Here is a 19013-nt window from a genome sequence, read left to right as displayed (position 1 = left end):
ATGAGCATTGAAATTAAGAGTAATCATTGTGGAGATGTTATGGAGAGGGAATGGCTCCTTCCAATATTAATTTAACATAATTAAATTGTTACTGATTACAATATGATATAAAATAATGTGAGATATACAGTATATGATGTAATAAAATGCAGCAATGAGATCAAATGATGAAAGAGACCCTGTGTCAAAAGAGTCAGTGTCCCTGATCGCTGTCTCTTCCTCCCTTTGAACATAACTACAATACCACACACCACAAAAGAAACCAAAACGTACCTGAACTGCCTCTTGAGCTGTTGAGGGTCACTCCACCATGTGATCTATGAATGTGTATTGACTAAATGTGTGTTAAAAATGAGAACAGGCCCATCATCTGAAACCAAAATGATGGCCCCCGGCCAGTCTAAATTAGTACAAGGAGAGTCAAAATCAGGTTTAATAAACTCTAAACCCCAGCAGATGTCCAAAATAATTACTACAATCTGTCACCCAAAGATAAAAATAGGTGATCTTTAAATATTTTGCATTATTAATGGACTGCTGTAGTACTGTCATCAAACGAAGTCGCCGCGAACCTCAATTAGCACTGCGGATATTCGAGAGGATCAAAGCAATGGAGTCCTTTCTACACTCATTATGTATCAAAGGGTGGACATTTTCAGTTTTATAGACTAACGTGTCATTGGCTGAGACAGTATCAGCATCCTGTGTTGTTTTACATACACAAATGTATTTAATCATACAAATATGGTCTGTCATGTGCTGTTTCTGAACACATAAGTAATGTATGCTGACAATCTTTCAAATATAATTGCAGCTCAAAGGAATAGTTTGGCAATTTGGGAAGTGCACTTCTTTGCTCCTCATGAGATTTAGTCTGATACTACTGTCATGCGTGTTTGATAAATATGAAGCCAGAGCCAACAGGAGATTAGCCTATTTTAGCATGAAGACTGGAATTTTGGACATAGGCTAGTCTGGCTCTCTCAAAAAAAGAAAAAACAACAACACCTGCCAGACCCTCTAAAGCTCACAGACTAAGGTGGTGTATCTTCATTTTTTTGGATCCGTACATAAAAAGAAGCTGTGATTTTACAGGGATTTACACGCTGGAACTTCTTTCTGCTATCTATCTATCACCTTGAGGTTGCCAAGCAACCAGCAGAAAGAGAACCAAATTTGGCGGTATTACATTTTTCAGATACGTTTAAAGATTAAGTGTCCCTTTATGGTTAGTAGTAATGCTACTCCTTTACCTAAATAGGCAATTAGAAGAGTCAAGGTTTTTTGAAGGAGCCTTAAATGTCAATACATGACATATACAGTACATTGTTTGTGTGTAGGCTATAGAAGACTTTATATTAAAAAAGAGACAACCCAATTCTCTGTTTGGAATGCTTTAGGCAAGGCAAGTTTACTTATACAGCACAATTCATACACATCGGCAATCCAGAATGCTTTACAAGTGACAAATAAAAGAAAATTTTAAGTATTGGAATAATGTTTTCCGTTATTTTTGTCAATCTCTAGCAGATGCATACTGTATATTGTTTGTCTTTGTTAGACCAACAAAACTCTGTATCTTAGTTTGTGACTTCTAATCATCTTAATATTATCTTAACAACATAACTCTGGTCCTGCTGGAAATACCTTAAGCCAATCCCTGCTCACACCTCCTATGACCCTGACGTCTGACCTTCCTGCCAAGTGGAGTGAGATCAATAGGATTCACTGAGGAAAAGGCACCTACATCAGCAAGACATGTGCCAGCAGTATGCAGAGGAGGCTACTGAGCAGAGCGGGCGAGCCACAAGTCGCCCCAACTCCGTTCTTATTGTTGGTGAAGGTGATGTGAACAGCAGGTGCTTCATTTCCTGTTTGTCCCTGGCAGTGCCTAATGTCGGCGCCCACGCAGGCGGCGTAGGCCATGGCATGGGCGATGTAGTTCTGCTCTTGGACACCCTGGAAGAGGTGGGCCATAGGTCCACGGGCGAGCACTGCCACATCCTCCCCGCTGTGGGTGGCCGACTGCGTGGGGACGGCAGCCAGCTGGACATAGTCTTTATTCTCTAAAAAACAGGCGAAAATATTGTGTTACAACCAAGCCTACAACTTCTTGCGCTGCCCCCAAGTGGCCAAACTAAATCCGCAAATGCAGCTTTCCTGTAAATAAAGTGTGACTGAATATTTCTTACAGATGCTGAAAGCATGATGTGAAATTCTAATCATCCATGTGGGGAAAGTAAAAAGAGCAGTACTTTTATACATGCTACTTTCAGTATTCATTTCTTATTGGAACAGGTACACTCTTATCTATTAATTTGTGCTGTCATATTACCTGAACTGATCATTTTTTTATTTAGTTCATAAGACAAATTGCAAATTAAATTAGTTAAATGTTAGCAAGAGACAAACAGTACACCTGATGTTATTACAAGGAAAGGTCACACTGTATCATTGGACATGGATCCCAAATGGAAAGGTCATTCCAGTTGTTTTGAAATAATTTTCTCTGTCCCATTGTTTGTACTCGACAGACAGACAGACAGACAGACAGACAGACAGATAGATAGATAGATAGATAGATAGATAGATAGATAGATAGATAGCTAGATAGATAGATAGATAGATAGATAGATAGATAGATAGATAGATAGATAGATAGATAGATAGATAGATAAATTACTGACTGTTTTAGGAGTGTTGTAACTTGTCAGGAAAATTGGATCAACTGGAGTCTGTGATTTTCTCTTGGAAAAAAAGAAAAGAAACATTGAGCGTGTCTTACTAGTGTTGACATCGCGGATGTCTGGACGCTTGCCGTTGGTGATTTTGTGTCCGGGTCCGTTGCCGTACATCAGTGTGGTGTAAGGCAACACGTCTGTAGCCCACAGCGGAGATTTACCTTAAAAATCCAGAGAGACCATCAAACATTATCTTCATTATGTCCAAATATATATATTTATACATATTATATAATTATGTATTTATGTATCAGTTTTTTTTTTCTTTGCCTCAAAGCGCTACACACACACACAAACACACACACAGAGGAGGAGTCTATGGGTCCCCAGGGTGCTGCAGAAGGGGTGTTTCTACGGATTTGCCATCAGCCTGGCCGCTAATGGAGAGCTCAGTGTTTCACAAGCACATTAATCACTGCTGCACTCGTACACTGCTGGGAGTGGGAGTGGGAGGAGGAGGAGGAGGAGGAGGAGGAGGAGGAGGAGGAGGAGGAGGAGGAGGAGGAGGAGGAGGGTAAAATAAGGATATGACTAAAAAAGAGTGTAGAAAGCTGGGAACACCACAACATGACTTAACCCATGTGAATATTTTAAAGTTAGAAAATCCCCCGAATATTGTTTCCCTAGGATTGTTTTCTGGACGGTGTGGAAACGCCTCGGAAGCAGCATTAAAGACCTTTAGGATACACTTCTTCTTTCTTCAAAACCAAACAAGAAAAAGTCCTTGTAACATTTTATTTTACTTTATAAATTCCAGTGTAGATGTTTCATACCAATTAAAAACCTCCTGAGTACTACTGGTAGGGGAGAAGTTCATGGAGTAAGGGTGTAACAAATTCAGCGATTAAGAGACCTAGAAAGAAATTACACCACAAGTAATTACCCAGTACATGTTAAAGCCTTTCAGGGTGCAGACATCCCAAAAGGCTTAGACTATATTTCCTTTCACAATAGCAATGTAATGAGCAGGAACCAAACTACGTGTGGCACAACATTCTTTCTTAATGGAAACTTTGATCGTAAAATGGATCTTAAATTGGACCCAATGGCTACATTACTGTTCCCCAGTATTTTCACATAATTTTAAAAACATACACATCTTTATACTTAGCTACAGCTGTATAGGTACACTCTTTTCCCAGCCTAACTTATAGTAATATTTATAGTAATAAGTACACACAATACCAGGAACCCTGAAAGCCATCGTTAGTTTTATTATTTGCACCTGTGCTTTCGTACTGTGACATGTCAAAATGTCTTCTGTGTAAAAGCATTAATACTTATATGAATGCATGTGCTGCAATACATGTTCTTTGATCCATTATATACAACACTGACATCTCCTTCAATATAGGCAAACCAGTAAATCAGTGTAACCCTCATAACACCCTGCGTCACCCCATGAATGTGGAAGGTTCAGCCCAGGTTTTACACCTCCAGGTAAAGGAGAGGGACCAGTGATGGAGAAAGAACAGAGAGTTGAAGGAATGGAGTTAAGGAGTAAGTAAGGTCAGTACAGATACACATCAAAGGGAGATTAACAGGCGAGAAAGAAAGAGCGAGTAGAACTTAGGGAGAATTATATAAGAGAGATAGAGAGAGATGGTCAGTGTTGATGGTCAGGGACAATCTGAAGGAAGAGAGATGAGGAGAAAGCAAGGGACTGAAATAGAAAGGCTACCAGCTTATGTGTCTACCTGGGCTGTAATTGCAGGGAAGAGAAAGCAGAGGAAATGTCAAGCTGCTGGTGGTAGAGGCACACTGAAGCTGAGAGGAAGCATGCATCACATCGCACACACATAAAGACACACACAACAAGCACAAAATGCCACCTTGGGTGTCCATTCTCATGGGATATAAAGGAACCTGGAGGGAATGGATGGGAAGAAAAGGAGGAATAGGGGAGAATGTCTCCTGCGTCAAAACTCAGAACTCTCTTGCCAGACGTAAAAAAAAGCAATGAGTACCACATCAGTCTATGCATTTTAGAAGTAATACAGTAATACAGGAAGTGAGCTCATAATTACCCAGAATGCTCTGCCCTCGAAATGGATATCCATTGAAGGTTACAGAGTGGGAGTGGTCAGCCATCACTATAGTTAGAGTTTCATGCTCTTTGGTGAGTTCAAGGCCCTTGGCGATGGCATAGTCAAAAGCAACCGTCTCATGGAGTGCCATGTATGCCCGGCCAGAATGGTGAGCCTGGTCAATACGCCCACCTGTCCACAGAGAAAGGGAGGCGTAAAGGAGGAGGGAAGGTGAAGAAATTGCTTCTGGTACTGCTTGGTAGGCTAATTTAAGTGATAGAAAGGACAATTGATTCATTCTCTTCCTACTAAAGTAAGAAAAAGTGTGTAGTTTTGGAAAATGTAACCAGAAACCACTGGTTCATTTTTTTCATTTATCTGTATGTTTATTAGCCTAACTTAGTAAGACAAATATTTATTTTACTCAGAAAAAAAAAAATAATGTGATTCAGCCACTGGGTCCGGCAAAAAGTAAACATACTAGAGCTGTAGACCTGTAGACTTGAGTCAGAAATAAACCCCAAAGATTAGGATTTGAGACTTTAAAGCCCCCCCAGTAGCAGTATAAAAAGACACTGTGGAAGACACTCCAGAGACACTGAGAAGCAACATACAGACTGCACCAATTTTCACTGTTACAGTCTCAAACATTTATGCAAATATACTAAGGATGTTTTTGGTTTGTCCATTTGTTTGTTTGTCTGTCCTACAGACCTGATCTTAATGAAACTTGGTGGACGGGTGTAGCTTAGGCCAAGAAAGAACCAACTGACTTGGGCTAATTTGAGACTAATTTGATTGGTATCTTTTCACTCGCTTCAAACCTAGACGAGACTTTTACTTGTCTCCATTGACTTTGACAACAAAGACTTTACCATGACTCAAAAGTTGATTCTAACTTGTGACTTGTCACTAACATCCCACTGACTTTCTTGAGATTTGACACCGACTTGTCTTGGATGACTTAAGACTGGACTTGTCTTAAAAGTGTGATAAATCACTGAAGAGGACAGCAAAATGTATTTAAAGAGCTGTCAATACTGTACAGCATCAGAAAATACCCTTAGGTTTACATTGTAGGAGGTGAGCAGACTACTTACTTCACTTGGAAGTGAGTCTGAAAAATGTCTCTTGGAACAAAACAAAACATTTGGGAAGGGGAGCTACTTTCTCTTGCAAATATGTTTGGATCAAGCTAGGGGATAAAGCTGGGGATAACATTTTTTTTTTTACATTCTCCCGCTCCTATCCTCTCCACCAGCTGGCAGCTGTATTGGAAAGTGAGGCAGACTCTGGTTAATATGTTGTGGTCTCAGTGAGCTGTCAATGATTGGGTGCACCATATGCCTGCTTCTATTTATACATCTGCTTGTTATTTTAAAGTCATTGTCAAGACACTCAGTAGCACCATGGAGTCCCCAGGCGGCTGCCTCAGATTAAAGGAGAGATGGATGAGGAGGCCAGTGAGGCGGCCGGGTGGATGAGAAACACGTCAGCCAACCACACTCCACTAGCACACACTGCGGCAAACTCATCGAGCTGTATGCGGAATCAAGTCAAGTCACCAGGTCCACTGCAGGTCTGCACTGTTCTCCAATGTGATGTGTTCTGGAGGTTGTTGCTGTGGCACTACCACTCAAACAAACTCACTAATCAGGGCTAAAGTCACGGTAATATAAATGTAAACATGTATTGATGTTTTAGAAAACCACCAGAATTACCAGTATATTCCTTTAATTGCCACTTGGGGCCCCTTTTTAATTGCAACAGGACCAATGATTCAATTGCTCCACCTGGAGCATCAATGCGTTTTTTCTTTTCTTTTTACTAGAACTGTCACCTCTCTGCAACCTTTAAACGATTAAGTGATGGGGGTGTATGGAAAGTGGGTAAAGCTGCTGTCCTCACCTTCCACTAGCAGGAAGAAGCCTTTAGGGTTTTTCTGGAGGATGCGGATAGCCTTTTCTGTAGTCTCTACAATGGATGGGTCCATATTTGGGTCCCTTTCCGTCTCAAAGTGCAGATCACCAGGTTCAAACAGAGCTTGGCAAGAGAAGGACAGACCAAATCATTTTTATGTAAGAAGTGCAGTACATCAGCCTACACTGGAGATACAGCAGAAAGAAAAGCCCTATCTTCCTCATACTACTGCTATTTTCAGCACACCAGAAGTGTTAAACCAGTGTGCGGGGCTAAAATACAAAGTCTCCACAGCAGCAAGTGAGCACTCAGTCCAGAAAAAGCATGATGACTAAATATCGACATTTCCTCCACGCCACCACACACCACAAATAACTGAATACCTTTCAAATTTAAACCAGGCAAAGTGTAGCGGAAATATTTGAACATTTGGACACAAGTGGGCCACTGGTTGGTCAGAATTCCTTTACAAGATAAAGTTAAGGGGATTTCCTCCGCCAAGGAGGTTACGTTTCTGTTTGTTTGTATTTCTATCAGCAGGATTATGAAGAAAGTAATGGCCATATTTGAATGACACTTTGTGGAAGGGTGAAGCATGGGCCAAGAAAGAACCCATTACATTTCGGAGCAGACTAGAATTTAAGGGCAGACACACAACTTATTTCTCACCTTCATTAACATTCCAAGATGAACCATTTGTGCTGCATTCATGTTGTGTTGGCGTAATCATATTTCATGGCTAACCTGATACAATTTCTTTGCTCTTCATTGTCACGCAATTACTGGAAACCAGTCCATGTGTTGTTTAATCACTCTGAGCAAGAAAATATAACAAACTGGTTTGTAGCATCAATGTTGTTTCCACATTACAACTTTAAGCTCAACTCGGAATAGAGGACCGTTCTATGAGCACAGGAATGCACCATTGGTCTTGGCGGAGGTCTGTGCTCTGTGAGTGCAATTCTAGTTCAACAGTATTCCTGAGAAGAGTTCAATGTGAAGATCAACACCACTCATATGTCTGTTCCAATAATATAAAGCTGGAGCAAGCAGCCAGAAAATACACATAAAACAGATTAAACTAAAAACAGATTTGGTCATTTGGGGTTGTAAGACCTGCTCGTAGTTTGTTATCTTCAATCAACGTAAGTGATCACAAAGAATAACTCAATCATAATAATAGGAAAATAACAGTTTAATAATGATGTCATCATCTATAAATAGTAAACAGAACCTTGCACTGTCCACAGATTTCCTAAATGGCTTACGCTGTGCACCTTGAAAACATTACGTAGGTCAGGTACCGTAGTTTTAGATACAACATTCAAGACTGACTAATCACTAATACAAGATGAAATGAATAAGCTGCTGACTAAATCAATGGCAGAACAAGGCTATTGATCTTGTATTCTTCAAGGGCCTGATGGGAATGCTTTGCCTTCATATACTGCTCTGCTCTAAAGAAAAGCATGAGAGGTCAAAGGGAGCTAAATAAATAAAATAAATACAAACTCACCCATGAGGTAGTCAGTGGTTTCAGGGTCAACAGCATTGAAATCTGTCCTATTCCACACATAGTGGGCTACCTGTGTCCGGACATAAAAATGCACACACTGAGTGGGAGAAGGACAGAAAATATATTTGTGCTTGTTGTTATTCACATCTTGCCATGCGCACCCCATACATTTGAATAGAAGTGGAACAAAAGTCTGGCATCAAAAGAAAATTCGAATGCAGTCACTGACGTAACCATCCATCCGTCTTTTAAAGTTTCCTTGCAGCAAGTCGAAAAATTCTGAAGGAAGCTGTTGCTATAATTAAGGCTGTTTTCTTGGTTACTGTTGACTCTTAAAACGTTCAAAACAAGGTTTTGAAAAGAACGCATTTTTGTTTATGTATGCTGCAGCCAGGTTAGGAAAATATGCATTCTATTTCTCATTCTTTGTCTCTGTGAAGAGGTCAAGACCGGCTCTGTTGTCTCTCACCTTCCCCTTCTCTTCTTCTGTCTCTAAAGAATTGATTAGGCCATGTCCATCATTTAGCATACACGAGGCAGCTCATTGTTCCCACAGGAAAGGTAATTGCTGTCCCAGCCTTTGGGAGCTGGCCGGCTGGGCAAGACTTGATTGGAACAAAAAATGCTATTTAGGTAGTTTGAAAATAGGTGACACTGACTTGGATTCTGTGGCCGGGTATGGTCTCATTTGACCAATAAGGAGAGTTTTCACTTGAGAAAACCATCCTCTACTCTAGGGAATAAATATGTGTGATTGAATTTTCAGCACTGATCTCATGGGGACTCCATCAGAGAGAAGTATGGATCAAGTCCGCTGTGGGCTGCAGTGTTATCATGTTTTGTGTCTTGTCTTATCGTCTTTGTCTTATAATTTTCAACATGCTGTTTCATTAAACCTTTTGTTAATTCCCCAGTGGAACTCTAGGCTCTCTCCTTCCTCATCAAATCAAAGAACACATGTTAGGTTTTTTCTAACATTACTGTGTCTAGTTAAAAGTGTTACCTTTCCAATTTTCATGCTCTGCCACTCATCAATGAGGTTACGTCCATCTTTTCTTTTACCCCTAGAGGAGTAATGCTTGGGGTATTCGGGATCTTTTGTACCCTTAGGGGTCATGTACTTCCTACCACCACCAATGATCACCTGGAAACACACACACACAAGAGCAAACACACACATTTAAATGTAAGTAACCATTCTAAAACAGAGTACAATTGTTAAAAACGAATGAAAATGTACTGTGTTATGGAGAACCTCACATCTATGTCAGTGTTTTTGAGGAGCTGGGAGGCGATGTCGGTGCAGCCGTCCATCTTGGCGGCATCGGGCATGTCAGCATCACTGTACCACTTCCTGCTGGCGCTGTGGGCGTAGCTGGCTGCTGGGGTGGCATGTTGCACCCGCGTGGTTGTTACAATGCCAACAGACTTGCCTGGAAGATTGGTTTGTTTGATGCTTAACGTATAGTGGATGTAGAGGCCTATGTGTGCAAAATATGCACTATGATGTTTGCTTTTGTAATATATGGATGAATTTGCTGAATGTTGAAAAGGTTAGAGCCATTAATGAAAAACGTTCTCCATCCCCTGCAGATACTGCATGTAACAATTATTTTAAGGTATGGGGTAGAACACATACTTTTGCCTTTTTAACCACCTTGATGCGCAACATTGCTCTTTAAATCCCCCTTAAAGCCCCCTGGTGGCAGTACAAAAAGACACTGTGGAAGACAGCAATGCACTCCAGAGACACTCAGAAGCAACATACAGACTGCACCAATTTTCACTGTGATTGTCTCAAACATCTATACAAATATATATATATATATAATTACAGTCATAAAGGATTTATGTTTTTGGCTTGGTTTGTCTATTCGTTTGTTTGTCTGTCAGCAGGATAACAGCAGTTCATTTTCAAATTCACAACATAACACAAACACAAATGGACCTATTATATATATATATATATATATATATATATATATATATATATATATATATATATATATATATATATATATTATATTCAAACAATGCAAGTAAAAACGGTTTTGTGTGAAAGAGCCCATTTAAAATAACTTTGTTGTACTATATAACACATGTAAACATTAACACACCTGTGACTCCACGTGCTGTGCTGGGGTCAGGGTCATGGTCAAGGCCACCATGGCATGCTCTGTGTGTTTGTGTGTGAGTGTGTGTGTGTATTATGAGACATTTATGGACATTGGTATCACAGGAAAATTATAAGAATCCAGGTGCTTCCCTTTGCAGCACATTGCCTTGCAGTGTAACGGGCTGCAGAATGCTATCACTTCCAGCTCCCTAGTGGTCCCTGATTCCGCTCTGACTGGACACTGCGGCTCACAGCGGAGCGCTTTGCAGTAAAATCGGGTTTTGCTGAGGCTGTGTAAGACCCGAGGGATTTTCTTTTGTCAAGAGCCAGAACTAAAGTGTGACACGGCAGGGCTGTGTGTCAGGTATGAGCCTGCTCCCTGACAAAGTGTCACAAAATCCCATTTGTTGCTTTAATCACAGCCCCATTTGAAAACATCCTGCTGCATTATCCCTTCAGAATTGTTTATTTACATTAACAGGAAATTACCACTAACACAAGTGCAGTAGTTGTTGTTTTAGCATGTTGTATTTTACATTTGACATTTAGCATAATGGGCTGACTGGTAAAACCATTAATTAATAATAAAGCAGTTGCCTCCTTAGAGCCTTACTGTGCATTCATGGGCATCTTATTTTTTCATTTTTTCATTTCTTCATTTATTTTTTGCGTTAATGGGCATCAAAAAACATTTTTCCCAGTGAAAACGTCACTTGTGGGAGTCAGAGGTGGAAATCTTGAGCTAAACTGAGTTTCACAGATGGTGACACGTTGACAATGGATGTACAGAAACACGGCCGACGATCATACGAATGTGTTGAATGGTTAGAAATGTCCTATATATGGAAAATTGCATGCATGTAATATATTTTGCCAACGTCCACAATGTGCTATTGATTTAAGTCCATTGGTTTTAAAGTAGTTATAATAGTTGTGTGCTATTGCCAGTAACAAGTAAGCCAATTCAAGTCAAGGAGGCCTATGCATTGAGCTCTTGTACGAACTGCTGTGAGGAAAGTACTGCATAATTGAAGAGCTTTGGGGTGTCCTTTGTTATTGTGGCCTCCACGTTTCCACAAACTTGATGCTCTAGACTACGCCCAACAGTTGGTGGCAGTGATGCAACAAGTTGTTATGCCAAATGCCAATACAATATAGAATATAACATAAAAGTAGAATGTGCATCCCGACCATTTGAACACTGGCAGTCGGAAAAACAAATGGTAATGGTCCCTGATATTACCGGGTGGCATTTGTAAATCATTCACAGAAATGTAATATTATTCACATACTGTACATAAGCAACCCTTTATTTCAACCCCCTCTAGGCATTACAAACGTTAAAATGGTTTATAACACACAATAATGTGGTTATAGATGTAAGTACATTTTAAGCTAATGGATGTATTTTTAACAACTATAACTCTTCTGTACTTCTCCCACTACAACTTAGCAAACACCATCCACTGGAGAAGATGCGACTAAAATCCAACAAAGAAAGTTACCAAACTGGGGGAATTATAGCCACATCCTTTTCCAGTGTGTGGCATCTTCTATAATATTTACACAATGGTGATGTTCTGGCCTGTATTCTTCTTGTGGTGTCTTGTTTTGAAGGAGTTCATTTTTGCTTCTATGCAGTCTTTGTAGCACTTCTTACCAGCATCTTTGGCCCACTTCAGGATGGAATTGACCTCGTTGCCCTTCTGTGTCTTGCAGATTCCGTTGCGAGCCGCTGCGCTAACTCCGATAGTGTTTAGGTTGGTTTTCACTCCACACAGATACGCTGTGGCTGTGGCTGCACTGTCTGGAATCTGGAAATCCACACTGTAGGTCTGCACAGGCACACGCACACACGCACATACACAGACAGGCGCACACACACACACACACACACACACACACACACACACACACACACACACAACCCATAGCACACAACTACCTCCCACATGACCACAGGGCTGATCACATTGATATTCAGTTCAGGGTTTATGGATAGCTGGTGTCAGATTGTTGGTTGTATAGATAAGATAAATCTCTGAGAAAAATGTTTATTTGGGCTGTATACATAAATTTGACTTGCCATTTTGACAATATGACAAACAATAGTACCCATGGGTGACCTATAGCTTGCACAGCAAACAACTCTCTTGGATTACTTTATTTATGTACTGGGCATTTACACATTAGTGTGCAGGTACATATGTACCATCTGTCCATTCAACCATTCAACCATTAAAGTGTGTGTGTGTGTGTGTGTGTGTGTGTGTGTGTGTGTGTGTGTGTGTGTGTGTGTGTGTGTGTGTGTGTGTGTGTGTGCGTGTGCATGTGTGTTTGTGTGTGTGTGTGTGTGTGCGTGTGCTTGCGTGCCTTAGCTAGTCCCACGTTCGGGAAGGTGTCCATGGTCATCACTGTCTCCTCACCTGTCTGGTTCTCCAGCTGTCCCTTGAGGATACGAGAAGCTGTGTACGTTGTGATTCCCATTCCTAACACACACACACCACACACACCACACACACTCTATTAATTCCGATCTCAATAAACTCATACAATCCACAATAATTAAGACAGAATGCAAGACAATTATTGAAATGTCTCTTCGCAGATTGTTCCTGCTATAAAGATCAAAGTATTATTGTACTTAGACACGTTTTCTCCTTGTCTGTGTAGTATTTTTTTGCACTGCACAGTGATGAAACAGACAGAAAACAGCAGAGACCAGGACCAAAATTACCAAGTATTTAAAATTGTAGGTCAGACACTGGTTCCTGATTCTCCTTAACTTACCGATTTAGCCAGCCAACACTGTTTAGTGTCATTAGTGTGTTGTGTAACCTACCATCTCCAAGGAAAAACAGGATGTTCTTGGCCACATTGGTGTTAAGCTTCCTGTCCAACACTGACTGCAAAGTCTTCCGGGCTTGCGACCTCCAGAACTCTGGGTTCTCCTCCTCAACTACAGGAGAAGACACAGATCAGGCTGGTTTCAATGCAGAAATGATAATGTTATTAATTGTGTGATTGTGTGTGTTCTTTATGCTTTGTAGATTTTACAGTGTAATACTCAAAAGATGAGAAACTAAAGAACAAAAGCTGCAGATTGAAGCACAACATGTTTTTGGGGGAATTGCAGTTCTCCCTACAGGTGCAACTCTTCTTTGAACAAACTTCAAACTTAAATGTATTCTGTATTTGTGTGCATCCTGCAAAGATCACTGAAGAAAAAAAAGATGACTGGTCTTTGTTTAGGCCCTTTGGGACTTAAATGTGTGTGTATAAGCATGTTTGTTTGTTGCTGTCATACATCCCTGACATGCTCTCATATCTACTACAGTATTTCTTGCTTTGCTGTAACAGGCAGTCGGATACAGTAGTCCACTAACAAGCAGTTAATGCTGATCAGCAGCCAGTTGCACAACTCAAAAAAGTACTGAGCTTGCTGATTTGTAAAGTTTGAAAGCCCCAAAACAAAACGAGTGGGTAGGGAAGTGCAAAAAAAAGAGTAAAGGATTGTAAAGGATGAAAGGAAAGGTAGAAGCTGAAGGAGGAAAAGAAAAACCAAAATGAGGGTAAAAAGACAAGATAAAGTTAGAGGAGAAAATAAGCCCTGAATAGGTGGTGATTGAATTTTTAAACAGCACACGGAAAAATAGAAAAGAAGTCTGACTTCAGGGTAAAAAGGTGAGGATCATACATCAAGCTCAACATTTCTAGGCCTTTAGGATCCAAAGGAAAAATCTGCTGGTTTGTGTGTATGGAGGACAAAGTTGAAAAACTAAAACACCTGCAATTTCTGTAAGCTACCTTAACTACTGAAAATGTGCAGTTGAAACATTTAAAATAGTTGAAATACTAAAGTTGTAGTTGAAGCGGCAGTCAAAATACAAATGCTGAAAGAAGTTGAAATAGCTGTTTAAGTGGACGTGCTGAAGGAAAGTTAATGTGTTGGCAGAAGTGTAATGAAAGTCGTTGGAATAGATTGTGTATGAACAATGGAAGCTGTGGTTCAAAGGTGAAGATCCAAGACCCGAGTTACCTTCAAGGTGTAAGCGTTGACACTGCTGAAAATGACAGTTGGAGAGAAAATAATAAATGCAGTTCCACTGTTAGTCGATTAGTTGGTGGTGAAAGCAGTTTAATTGTCAGTTAAAGACTAAGAAATGAAAGCAGTTGAACTACTGGTTGAAAGAGTGAGGGATGGAAGTTTCCAGAAAAAGTTAAAGGATGTCAAGCCTCACAAAGTCCAGCAGAAGAAGAAGCTGAAGAATAATAAAACTAAAGATACAAATGTATGTAAAATGTGTGGACCACTAAAGTGAGCACACTGACTAGTGCACAAAAAACAGGTCATCTTTTTTTCTTACCTTTGGCACTAGACAATCCAAATGCCACCAGCAGTGAGAGGGCTGAGATGACCACTCTTGTCAACTCCATGTTGAAACTGGCGAAGCACTCCTCTAACCCTCCCAAAGATCACTTCCTCAACTGAAAAAATGAATGTCTCCAATCACACCAGCTGCAAATTGTCTTTAACAGCATAAATGCATAATTACCCATAGGCCTTCGGCAAATTTATGACCTGACTAGAAAGTGTGTTGTAGTTGGGTTGGAACCAAAAATAGGTACAAAAATGCACAAACAGCCTAACGACTAAAATAGAAAACAGTAAATGGATAGAAAAGATTCTGTATATGTGTCAGTTTGAACCAGTGGACACTATTTAAAAGTTTAAATCTAAATAATTAATTATTGACAGTAGTTAAAGCTTTACTGATAATGATTAATGATAAGAACTTATTTAGGGCATTATTTATGACCCTGTGCTAAAGATCAAAGGAATGGTTGGGAATGTACTAAACAGCTTTGGAAAGAGTGTGTATGTTTGTGTGTGTGTGTGTGTGTGTGTGTGTGTGTGTGTGTGTGTGTGTGTGTGTGTGTGTGTGTGTGTGTGTGTGTGTGTGTGTGTGTGTGTGCGCGCAATTTCGTATCATAAATAGGCTGTATCCGACAGATAATGCAGCAGGGAACACAGTTATGTAAGTGAGAAAGTCCGCTGGGACTGAGCTGAGTGGCACAGCTATTCAGCCATCTATTTTTCAATGAATACATTAGCGAGAGAAGAATATTTGTATCTGAAATCATGTTTCGTTTGATTGCTTGTCCAAAATTTCTCCATCACTGACGGTGACGGTGAAAAAAGAGGTAACATGGCAACTGATGCAAAAGCTTGTTTTTCTACTTATTCAACAGGTACCATGAGTCACACTGATAATGGGACATTTATCGCGTACCCTAATGTTCCCAATTAGTTCACTGATTTGCATTGTTAATGCGGACGGGCAGTTGATGACGAGAACTGAGGTCATTTTATGTGAATGGGTAAAGACTGAATTATCTAAAGAGTGTGTTTTTTTTTTTTAACTGGTCAATGGAAGCTACTAAAAAGAAAAATATTTCATGTGACTACTGATTATATACTATAACACTGGGGGTGGGGGCCTCAGGTGTGAAGACCTAATACCGTTGTGGAAACAATTCAAGATATATGCCCCTTTAACAAAGTCGAATTTATAATTTAAGACATTTTAAATGCAGTGTTGGAGGTACGTTCACCCAAGTACTGTAGCCTAATTCAGTACAAATTTGAGGTATTTGTACTTTACTTGAGTATTTACATTTTATGTTACTTGCTAATGAAATGTTGTGGGCTGTACTACTGTGCTATATTGTACCCTACTACGTTTATTGGAACATTGTAGTTAAATTGCAGATTCAGATTATCAATACAAAATATTATTATTATCAAGAAATAAATTATGATTAATTGTTATAGGTTAAGATAAGACTTTCTTGATCCCTGGAAAAAAAATTACAGGCTACACAGATCTATAATAAGTTTTTAAAAATTACTCTACCTTTACCAGCTGCAACATTTAAGTGACTGTTATGCCTGATAAATACTTTAAAAGTAAATTTACTGTTGGTAGGCTATTATTTGAATGACCATACTTGCTTGTTAGTTAGTACTTGATGTTATTGCTGTTTATAGAAGTTATGCTTTTTTTTCTTTAAAGCACTTTAACTTTGTTAAGAAAAGCTCCACATGATAGCCAGGGGGGAAAGAAGTATTCAGGTCCTTTAAAGTACTAATACTACACTGTGAAAATACTCTGTTACAATTAACAGAGTCATGCATTGAAAATTTTTGTTACTTATTTATGTAAAGTTTAAGTAAAAGTTCTCACATTTTAGAAACTGGAAACGTCCAAAATAGTTCAGTCAATAAACTAAGTGTTGTAGGCCTATATATTGTTGGTTAGTTTTATTTATACTAAAACATCATCTTTTATAAACTGCATGTGTTTTGCGTGCAAGAAATCTTAATATGTAAAGTCACTCGTAATTAAAGCTGTCAGATGAAAGTATAATAATTCTCTCTGAAATGTAGTGGAGTAGACGTAAAAAGTGGCATAAAAAGAAAAGACTTAAGTTAAGTACAAGTACCTCATATTGGAAGTTAGGTATAGTACTTGAGTAAATGCCTTACATTCCACCACTGACGATTACAGACCTGAGTACTTCTTCCACCACTGGGGAAGGTCCACTGCATGGTGAGTTGAACTGGCTGACATGTTGTTAACCACTGTGTCCTCACTGGTGTGGGTCTCAGCAGCCAGCGAGACTGCAGACTGTTGCAATCACACCCGCTGCCATCTGCTACAGGGTCATGATTCATGATGGTACCATGTCAGCTCATTAGGTTGCTGTAGGCTACACACCGGCCGAGTGTGTTTGTGTGCAATCCACTATGGGGAGAAAACACGTGATCGTAAAAGCTATTAGTCGGGTAGAGAAAAAAATAAAAAGTCAAACGTAACATAATGAACTGTTCTAATTTTACTGAAGAATATAGTTACTCTGAACTTCAGGAGGTGCTGGCAGGCAAATGTTTCCATTAGACAATATAGCTAGCATTTCCCCAGTTGCCACTCTTTTTGTTAAGCTAAGCTAGCTAACTGTTTTTTGGGTGTAGCTTCATAATTTGCAAACAGCATGCTATTGATCTTCTGAACTAACTCTCGTCAAGAAAACTATTACATGCTTTTAATATCTTTAAACATATACCCTGTGGGGTATGCTTATGCCTCAAAGGAGCTTTATGGCTCTCAGGTTAAATACAGGTTGTTACTTAGTCAATATAGTCAATAGAAAGCCCCAAAGAGAACATTTTTCATATGTTAACAGTAGAAAATGAGAAGTTGATCCTATTCTCCTGTAAGCCAGCAAGTAGCGTTAGCCGATGCTGAGGATTCTCCGAGTGTCATGGCATTGGGAGGTCAAAGCAATTCAGCCATTTAAACCCTCCACAGTTGGATGATGAATGGTGTAGCGTTCATTTCAATCTGAGTCCATGTTCTCACACAAGTAAATAGCTTGTAAAAGGTGAATTTGTGAACTTTAAGGTAGCGCTGTGTCACTTTGTCAATCTTTCTCCCCTCCTGTTTTTAGATATTTATTTACTGAAAATTGGTTGCAGAAAGATATCTTTGACTCACTTCTTCAATCTCACACGTCTTTTCCATCAATTACAGGTCATCACATATGTTTCCATTGTAAAAAGCTAATAAATACTATTTTACCTAAATGTATTAGATTGTGTTTGTTGATGTTTTTGGGCGGGGAATTATTTCAGAAGTAGCTGTCATGAAAACCTACTGCTATACTGAATGTGGGTATTATGTACAGTGTAAGGGCCCCATCTAGTGTATTTAAGATGGTGAATACTTTAGCTGAACTCAAGTGAGTGTGAGGAAGAGACATACGCTGTCTCCCATTACATACTACGCTAACCAGGTAAAAAAGAAATTGGTATGAGGTATGAATAATAAGTATGATATACAAATAACATTTCTTAAAGTATAGTGTTAAATATGTGCAATGCTGCATATGTAACTTTTTACAAACTATTAAGTAGTAATACAATGCTAGGAAATATATAAAAGGAATAGAAAAGAACACATGCTACAACATACAATACAATTCTAACAACATAGTAGTCATAGTGTGTTATTATCTAGTGATATAAAATACAAAGTGAATGCAACGTTTCACTCGAGGTGTCCCATGACCTGCGATTCCTTTGTGCATTTCATTGTGGCACAATAGTGTACATTAAGAAATAATAATTTCTTAGTATACATACTGAACTTTTTGAGTGTTTTTTTTATTGTATCACTTGTCCATTGTAAATACCCTGAAGACACAGGAAAAGAGCACACCTAGAAGTAGGTTTTTTGTTGGTATTTTGATAATTTTTGGATTTAACTGCCTCAGATCACCTACATTACAAACAGATGAAATCCTGCATGCTTTCTACAACAGTCAACAGATGTGCACAGACGCTGTTCTGTAAACCATTTAAAACCCATTAGCAGGTTGCAAATAAAGATAATACTACTGGAGAAATGTTTTTAAAAACATTTTGCAGATGGCTTCAGACGGTATTCAAGCAATATCCACAAACCATCAAGCAGATGTGCAATCTTAAGTAAATGTGGAAAAAACAATAAACCAGAAACTCATCTTCTTATAAACTTACATACATCATATGCAGCCAGTCTCTTGATTGTTTGCTGACACGGGTCGTTGCTGGAGGTCAGGGTCCTACAGGTCACATTGGTTTGTCTCTC

At 39.4% G+C, this 19013-nt stretch overlaps 1 protein-coding gene across 1 annotated transcript; it reads right to left on the bottom strand.

Annotated features, from left to right (window-relative positions):
- Positions 1–1512: 1512 nt before the first annotated feature.
- Positions 1513–14806, bottom strand: alp3 (alkaline phosphatase 3). Its single transcript, XM_034867971.1, has 11 exons — positions 14688–14806; positions 13163–13279; positions 12694–12809; positions 11981–12155; positions 9465–9637; positions 9208–9348; positions 8205–8274; positions 6677–6811; positions 4769–4960; positions 2786–2902; positions 1513–2066 (listed from the first exon to the last, which is right to left on the bottom strand). Exons 1-11 carry the CDS (start codon positions 14755–14757, stop codon positions 1744–1746), a joined length of 1629 nt encoding a protein of 542 aa, XP_034723862.1. The 5' UTR covers positions 14758–14806; the 3' UTR covers positions 1513–1743.
- Positions 14807–19013: the final 4207 nt, after the last annotated feature.

Source organism: Etheostoma cragini, chromosome 3 (genome assembly GCF_013103735.1).
Source record: "Etheostoma cragini isolate CJK2018 chromosome 3, CSU_Ecrag_1.0, whole genome shotgun sequence".
Classification (NCBI taxonomy): domain Eukaryota; kingdom Metazoa; phylum Chordata; class Actinopteri; order Perciformes; family Percidae; genus Etheostoma; species Etheostoma cragini.
The sequence above is the reverse complement of the archived record's forward strand: the minus strand, read 5'-3'. Positions and strand labels throughout refer to the sequence as shown.